Source organism: Telopea speciosissima, chromosome 11 (genome assembly GCF_018873765.1).
Source record: "Telopea speciosissima isolate NSW1024214 ecotype Mountain lineage chromosome 11, Tspe_v1, whole genome shotgun sequence".
NCBI classification, from domain to species: Eukaryota; Viridiplantae; Streptophyta; class Magnoliopsida; order Proteales; family Proteaceae; genus Telopea; species Telopea speciosissima.
Genome location: NC_057926.1, coordinates 13,593,381 through 13,602,344, shown reverse-complemented (window position 1 = coordinate 13,602,344; position 8,964 = coordinate 13,593,381). Strand labels below are relative to the sequence as shown.

At 39.0% G+C, this 8,964-nt stretch overlaps 1 protein-coding gene across 1 annotated transcript; it reads right to left on the bottom strand.

Annotated features, from left to right (window-relative positions):
* Positions 1-2,955: 2,955 nt before the first annotated feature.
* LOC122646284 (probable xyloglucan glycosyltransferase 5) lies at positions 2,956-6,823 on the bottom strand. The gene is made up of 5 exons (XM_043839818.1): positions 5,191-6,823; positions 4,664-4,972; positions 4,281-4,571; positions 4,083-4,196; positions 2,956-3,994 (listed from the first exon to the last, which is right to left on the bottom strand). The coding sequence occupies exons 1-5, from the start codon at positions 5,914-5,916 to the stop codon at positions 3,350-3,352; spliced, it is 2,085 nt and encodes a 694-aa protein (XP_043695753.1). The 5' UTR covers positions 5,917-6,823; the 3' UTR covers positions 2,956-3,349.
* Positions 6,824-8,964: the final 2,141 nt, after the last annotated feature.

The following is an 8,964-nucleotide window of genomic DNA, read 5'->3' as shown; positions in this document are numbered from 1 at the left end:
TCCAAAAGGCATTCTTTTGTGTCAAAATACTTCATATTTTTTTATCTTTCAATAATTTAAGTTTCTTCATTATCATGGAAAGTATTAAGAAAAATACAACTTCCTCTATTTCCTAATTCAGATAAGCTTGAGTGGATGGCCTCAAAGAATGGTGTTTTCTCTGTGAAGAGTGTCTATCATCTTCTTGCTAATGCCGTAATGTGTGAGAGAATTTTGGAGGCAACAACTTCAAGGAACCACTCTTGGTCGGATGTGCCAAAGGGTTTTTGGAAGATGATCTGAAATTGTAGAAGCCTTCCCAAAATTCAATGCTTTCTGTGGAGAGCATGTGTTGTTGGTGTAGCAACGGGTGATGCACTTTGCCATCGCAATATCAGAGTGGATCGGTGTTGTGCTGGGTGTGGATCTATTGAAACTATCTCACACATTTTACTGGGTTGTTCTTTTGCCTGTGTGGCTTGGTTTGGTGGTTCTTTAGGGCTCATGATTCCTTCGGATGATGATCCTTCACTAAGTGATGGATCATGGGTTGGAGCAGTATTTCACGAGATAAAGGCACTCATCGAAGGGGAATTTCATTATGCTCTTTTATCTGCGAGACTCTTTGGAAAGCACAGAATGACAATGTATTTGGCAGACAGTGTTGGTCTCCATTAGAGGTAATTCAGACCTCTTTTCATGCTTCCCAGGAATTTTATGAATCCTAGGGTTCTTTTGCTGCACAATCTCCATCGGTGACCCTTTCTTCATCAGTGGTTTCTAGAGAATTCTCACACCAACTAGGGACAACTCAGATTTTTTGTGATGCTAGTTTGCTTCCTAACTCTTCTATGGGTGGTGTTGGCATTATTTGCTTGGATTTTTTATGCAGACCCATTCATGCTGTTTCGATTTCAATGAGTTTTGTGGCTGTTGCTATTGGGGAGGCTATGGCTATCCACTCTTCTCTGTTGGAGTGCATATCAGAGGGCTATGACAATATTGCTATTGCATTTGATAATAAGGAGGTTATCACTTACTTGCAAGGCGGGCTATCAGTGTCTCGTCTTCGCATCCGTGGCATCCTAGAGAATATTGTTCATCTTTCTATTTATCTTGATACATTTAGTTTCACTCATGTTCCAAGGGAGAATAACAGTTGTGCTGATTCTTTGGCAAGGAAGGCGCTATTGGTAACGTGTGCGATGGTGTGGCCCATTTCCGATCCATGGCTTGTTAATCTATGTAATCCTCAACCATGAGCTTTCACGTTTCCATAATAGAACTCTTTTTACCAAAAGAAAAAATAATCATTAAAAAATTTCCCTTTAGATTTGAAATTTTCAATTCCCTCCCTTTTAATTTCCCTTCAAACCAAACGTAGCCTTATAAATTAAAAATAATGAAAAGTGAATAAAAAAAGTGTAAAAGAATAAATTTTGGCACTTTGGCCAATAAGGGGAAATCCACCTTCCACTTCCACCTTACGAGAAATAGTTTTTGGTGTTTTTCCGCTCCTAGAAACGGGAAAACAGCCAAAAACCGCTTGATAACGAAGTGTTTTTTGTTAAGTGTTTTTGGAAACATAAATCAAAATTTAAGCTCCCTGGAAGACTTTTGACAGAACATGTTGGACATGTTCTATCGTTCTGTGCTGCAAATTAAAAGTTGTGCCCGATAAACTGCTCACGCCTTTAACCTCTCTCTCACCTCTCAATGTCTCCAACCTCTCTCTCACCTGTCATGCCTCTAGCCAATGAAACCTTGTACAACCTGCAACTCATCTTGGAGGTATCCCTTTCTTTCTCTCACTCTATCTCTTCCTCTCTCTTTTTGTCACTCGTTCTCTGTGCGCGATTTGGTTCATAAAAACCCTAAGAACCATGGTTTCTATGTTCATCCATTGGAGTCAACTGAAAGCCGTGGTTATTAGGATTTCCCACTTGAGAACCTTCACGACGAAGTAAGAACCCAAGAAACCTTCATCGTTGCTACACACTTCAACAAAATCACTGGTTCGATATGCTTTCGCCATTACTAGAAACGAGAAGAACTCCTTCACTAAAAGCCCAATCAAAGGGAAATTTCAGGGTAGGTATCCGAATGGACTACCCTCTTAAGTACAGAGTACTTATTCACCCAAAAGATCAAGCCCGAAATAAAGCGAAGCCACTGAAATCATACCTGGTGGTAGAACAAAGATCAAATTTGATTTCAGTTTGATATATGACAGCAGGGTTTGATTTAGGATGTAAGAAACAAGGGCTACGGTCGCACAAGAGAATCGATTTAGACCTTAGAGTTTGAGATGGAAAGATGACTAATTGAGAAGGATCTGTGTCTCTCTTGTGGAACCAGATCAAGCTGGGACCAAACAGAATAAAATAGGGAAGAAATTGAGAGGAGGAAGAGAATCGTGCCAAGAGGAGAAGGGAAGAAATACACGTCAGCCAAATTAGCGACTCGCCAAGCAAACACACACAGAATGTACGATCCATTGATAAAAGACGTAAAAGCTGGTTGCAATTACACACGAGACCCGTAACCAAGATAAGAAGAAGAAGAGGAAAAAGTGAAGAAAGAAAAACGTTTTCCAAAACAGGTTTACCAAGTGGGTCAAAAACGGTTTCTCAGCATAGAAAAGAAAAAAACTATTCTGTTATTTCTCAGCACATAACCAGAACAGAAATAGCAGTAAGGTTATCAAGCGGGCACTTAATTCCAATCCAATCTCAGATTTGAACAACGCTAACACATGTTGCACCAGATCCAAATGAAAAAAAAAAAAGAAGCTAAAGCAAGTAGGCATGAGAGATCATGAGCATGAGACTTCTTTGACTTCAACTGAACTAAGGCAAATATACAAACAGTTGTTATACATTTCTAAATAGAATTTTCAAACTGAGAACCAAACAACTAACCAATCCTCCTCACCAAGCTTTGGACATATCAAAAACATACAAGATGGGCTAAATCTGAAATAGAAAACCACACCCAAGCATGAACAGAAAACAGACTGCTCCTACCTATTGTAACATCAACTTCAAGAGTCGAAGATGAAGAATCAAAGAAGAATGTCATATGTAACAAATGCCCCCAAAAAATGTAAAGAGATAAAAAAAACTAAAAAAAAAGAGGAGTAATCAATGGAGAAAGAGACGCTAAGAATTCTATCTGTGCACTTCAAACAGGACAAGAAAGAGAAACTTATTAATTGGCTTGGAGAAATCCTCCTTAGCCTACCCACTGTTTGCTAGGGCAAGAACTGAACTTCCTCTTGATCCTGAGCTGCCATTAAGGATTTCTACCACAATTCATATCAGACAGTTGTAAACATGTATCGGTCTTTCTGTTTTCTGTTCCTTCTTTATCAACTCATTTGCTCCCCAATTAGATCAAGGCCCACGAGGAGGAATGACACTCCTTGGAAGAGTAGGAAGTAGAAATGGATTCCTTGGGCTGACAACAGGCTCCTGACTGATGCAGTGAGTAAGAGGAAAGCAAGGGCTAGCTCTTTCTTATAGATTTTGTTGACCTTCTTAGCAGGTGGGGATGGTGCAGCTTGCTGTTCCTTCAATTTGTTCAATTCTGACAGTTCACTCTCAGAAGCTCCTCTGTGCATCTGTGGTTGATTGACGGTCTTTGATTCACTTTCTGCAATGGCCAGGAGATCCGATTCTGAAGACCTACCTGCCTTCTTAGTGACAATCCACTCATATGAACTCCCCAACTGGAACAATCCCGATACCATGGCATTGAATTTGGTCACTGACATGGTGTTCTCGAACAAGAGATAAGGGACGATAAATGGGAAAGATTTTGGGGCCGGAAGAATATTAAGGAATGACATGAAGACAGGAATGTAACAGATGACCCAAAGGGGAAGCTCAGCTTCAGGAACAAACATTGTTAAAGGAAGAATAATGCAAAACAATGTGAATGAATAGAATGGGAGGATCAGCTTCCTCAAGAGAAAGAATAGTAGAACTAAGTTTGCTTTCTTCCAGAATGATATCTGCAATAGTATGGCATAAAGGGTGTCTAAGAAATAAATATATCTTCAATCTGAAGGGAAAGGGAAAGAAAGAAAGAAATCTATCTACCTTCGAAGTTATTATGGCCGGAAGACACAATCGGAAAAGTTGCATTGGACCAGAATGCCACCTATGTTGCTGTTTCCTATAAGCTTCATAAGACTCAGGAACTTCACAAAGAGCCTGAAATTGGTATCATACAGGGAACAATCAACAAATGGTAATTCAAATTATGGGACTACATTCCACTATGAAAACCAAGATTACCTTCACATCATTAAGAAAGATAAACTTCCAACCATTAAGATGAGCACGAACAGCTATATCCATATCCTCTACAGTTGTCCTTTCAAGCCAGCCCCCCGAATCCTCTAGGGCTTTGATTCTCCAGACACCAGCAGTCCCATTAAAACCAAAGAAATTTAAGAAGACCCCATTAACCTGCTGCTCTACCTCAAAGTGGAAACACAGATTAATATTTTGAAGGCGAGTCAACAAGTTTTCATCCTTGTTCACAAAGGCCCATCGAGCCTGAACCAACCCCAATTCAGGATTGCCCTGCAACACAAAATTAAAAGTGATAAACTAAGTAAACCACCAAACTTGTTTGATGTGAAATTCACTCAATTAAGCTATGTGAGTTTATCCACCTTAAAATGTGGAACTGTGAGCTTAAGGAAATCCGGGTTTGGTTGAAAATCTGCATCAAATATCGCAACAAACTCATAATTCTTCACATAATCACAACTCATTGCAGACTTGAGATTCCCAGCTTTGTAACCAGTTCTAACCAAGCGATGGCGATAAATAATGTTGATACCACGTTGACTCCACTTCAAGACCTCCCCTCTGATTAGGCACATGATACTCTCATCATTAGAGTCATCAAGAACTTGAATCAGTAAACGGTCTCTTGGCCAATCAAGCTGGCAGATGGCGGAGATAGATTGCTCATATACCTAAAGAGGGTTAACGTTAGAATTGTTATTAAATATCAACAACGAGAACAAGCTACAGAAACTGATATGGCTATGCCTAGAAATTTGTCCCATTTGGGTCATTATACCCATCTGTTACATGATTTCAGGTAAATAATATTCATATCTGAAATGAATAAAAAGAACACTTGAAGAAGTATCCACAAAGATAGTGAAACAGGATGGAACGAGTGACTGACCTCTCTTTCATTACACATGGGAATCTGAACAAGAACCATAGGGTATTCATAGCTTGAACCCTCGACATCGTCTGACTTGAAAGGATCCCTTTCAATTATGGGCTTAATTCTCTTGTACTTGATCCAGAACATTCCCAGACACAATATCAACCGGTCCAAAGACTGGATAATGAAGAGAGTGACACAGAAATTGGTGAGGGTCTGAATTGGGGGTGCAATGTAGTCGGCTCTGAATTCCAACCAGGAAACATAAATCATGTGGAACCACCCCTGGATCTCAGAAGTCCGTGGAATGTGCAAATTGGAGTTCTGGAAATAATGCCAACCCCTGAAGTGTGCAACAACCTCAAAAGCCAGAACCGCCAAGGAAAGCATTAAGAAGGTTCGGATGAATCTGAACAGCATTCTGCCCCTAATAGACTTGTCACCACTCTCCAGAGCTACTCCTTGTCCTAAGATCAACCTTTTGTTAATGGTTCCAAGCAGAACCCAAAGCAGGTTTCCAAGCCAGGTGACCCAGCCAACTGCTCTATGAGCCTTGAGGAGCAAAACCCAAGTGAACTGCTTTGCGTTCTTGCCTCTGTCCTTGTCCACCTGCTGGAATGGGACATCAGGACCATCTACCTCCACAACAGAGTAGTTCGGGTTCTCCATGGTTACAACAACTGGAGTTCCCGTCCTTGTATCCTTAGCCCACCAAGCAGAAAAATCCAATTTTGGAGCCATTTCTTCCCTCAGATGGATTAGATACGCAGACAAGAAGAAATTATCCCCCAAACCAAGAAACAGAACCTTGTAACCTCGAAATGCCAAAGAAATCTTCAAAACCTAAATGGGGTAGATGTCGAAGAAAAGAAAACCATGACAACCCATTTGAGGTTGCAATACAGAAAACCAAATCCCTCAGTCAAAAACCTTAAAATCCCATTTCAATCCTCTTGCAATCCAGCCCCAATGCAGCAAGGAGAGAGAGAGAGAGAGAGAGAGAGAAGTTGAAGGGTTTCTCTTCTCTAAAGGCTCTAAAAGCTATTCAAGCACAGAAAAACATCATGAATGGAGGAAGGTATCTGCAGCTATAAAGCTCTAAACCACGTAGCCTCCTTTTAACTTCGTAGTTTCTACCAGTGACTGGCTTAGATTCTAACAATTATCCTCCTAAGTAAATCAACTATGGCCGTAACGAAAAAGAAAAGGGTATTTTTAAGGAACATAAACTAAACTCACTCAGCACCAGACCAGGTGAGTAGAAGGTAACACTGAATCTCTTAAACTAACCAACTTTAGGGTTTTGAATGTGGAAGAGAATTAAAAGTTGCAGAAGATGAAGAGAAGTAAAAGACCCCAATGATTAAAATAAAAAAAAAATAATTGAAAGAAAGTATGATAAATTATACAAGAGATGGGTTGAGGAAATAGTCACAGACAATGCAGATCCCAACTGGCCTCGATCTTCCCCAAATCTAAGCTCATATGGTGAAGCATCCCCTCCATTTTAGCCCACCATCCCAGACAGTTCCTTTAAATATGTCTCAAAATTGCTTAAAACCAGCTCATCTTATATTATTTGCACAGTTAAAATTTACACAGAAGGAAGAGTGAAGATTTAGAGAATTTCCTTTTGTTTTTAATTACCTAAAATGTAATTTTATGTTACTAAAATAGAATATGCTCTGCTTTCTTTAGACTTTAACACTGTAACTTGTAGAGCTTAACATTCCAAAAAAACAAAAAAACCAAAAAAAAAAGAAATACAGAAAAGGAGGTTGTTATGATGTCCAACATCTGCATAGTATTCTCATAAATACTCACACATGGAGGGTACCCATACATGTAGCAAGAGAGATAATACTAGAATATTCTCATGTGTGCCAAACTATTTCCACACCCTTTTTTAAGTTTCCAGTCTATTCGGCCTTTGTATCTCAATGGACCAAACTACCCTCCACTAAAATAAGACAAAGAAGCTTCATCATCCAAAAAGAAGCGGAAGGACAATTCTCCAAGCAAGAAGTTGGAATAGCTAGTGGAAATAGAATCTCCTTATTCTCTCTACATATGGTTACTTTAACACTTTAATAATTATGACTGTCCCCATAAATGACCTTTTTAAGTGAGTGCATTGCTTATCCTTGTTGGTTTATACTTTCTTAATTAATTCTATTGAAGTATTGGTTACTTTTAATTGTTCTATGGTTAGCTTACCTAGTAGTTTCTACTAATGTCTATTATAATAAAACTAAGAAAATGGGTTGTTTGAGCAAATGACATGGGAGAGCACGTCAATAAAAAGTGATGGAATGATTTGATACATAATGGGTGAAGAAGTCATTTCATATAACCGCTTCAACCCCAAGAAGTCGGTTAATCTTTTTCCTAATAACTAATAATTTATTGAGCAAGCGTTCTTTGGGAAGTGTGGCCTCTGTACCTGCATAGGGGCCAATGAGAGCACACGAATTGGCATAATGGGGGTGGGATTTTCACCTTTCAATGGGGGTGGAATGGTCATTTCACCCTCTTTGTGTCTGAGTGTGGGCGGTATACTCTGTTATAGAGAAATTTTCTTCTAATTTATTAATGGAAAAAGAAGGCTATCAAGCTTAGTGGCGCCTACACCCAGACATTGGAAGGGTGAAATGACCATTGTGCCACCCATGAAATGAAAAATCTCACCTTTGCTGGATGCCCCAGAAGACTCTCTTATTGGCCCCCACGCTGGTCCTGGCAGTGATCCCCCGCCCTTCGTTATTTTGAATAATGATTGGGTGATGATAGAGAGCACATTCCTTGAAAACCCATAATCAGCTCCATATGTTAAATAAGAATCAAAGGGAATGTTATTGTGTTAAACATTATACATTATTAAGGTTTTGTAAGTGATTACTATAGAATCATATGGATTAATTGTTAGAATCGTGGGTATGATTCGGCGGAAACGAATCGAAATTGTTGCAAACGATGGGATAAACCATTCAAAACTCAAAACAAAACTTAGGATTTTGATCGTTACTTGAAACTTCACAAGCGCAAAGCCTTCATGCGATTTTAGCCCTTTCGCAATGAGTCCCACGAACATGTACAACTTTATATTCCCTTGAATGCAAGATCCTCCACAATCAATTGGGTTTTAGCCAAAACCCTAATCACAGATTGGTAGAGAAGAAAACTGGAGAAGATGAAAAACTTAAGTAATATTATGAGAGTGTGTACCAGGATTTTCACACTAAATTTATATATAATACAAAACCCTAATACTAAGTGATGAGATAATTACCAAATTACCCCTAGATTTTTCTAGTGGGAATTGAAATCCGATTCATAATTGAATTCCTTTTCCAACAATCTCGTCCATCCTAATATGGGATCTTCTCTCGTATGAGGATCCATCACGAAAAGAATTCATGATCCAAACGTTGTACATATGAGTTGGACTTAAAGGAAAGGGGTAGGATTCCATTAGGATTCCACCTAGTATGTCATGTGTCTTAATTGAACTGTATTCCAAACACAGAGTTAAACAACACAAAAGCTGCAAGTAGATGTAACAATCAATACTGAGCAATATCACATGATTCAATATAGGGCATGTGTAAAATATTGTCAAATCCTCAATAAATCGAAATACCTTGTCAGAGATTCCATAACCTTGATTGGACAGAGAAAAATATTTTCAAAAGGCTTGAGACAATAGATAAAATTTTATATAACTATAAAAATATTTCAAATCACAAGAAAATGCCACCAGATCCGGGTTTGCGTCCAATCTGTCATAGA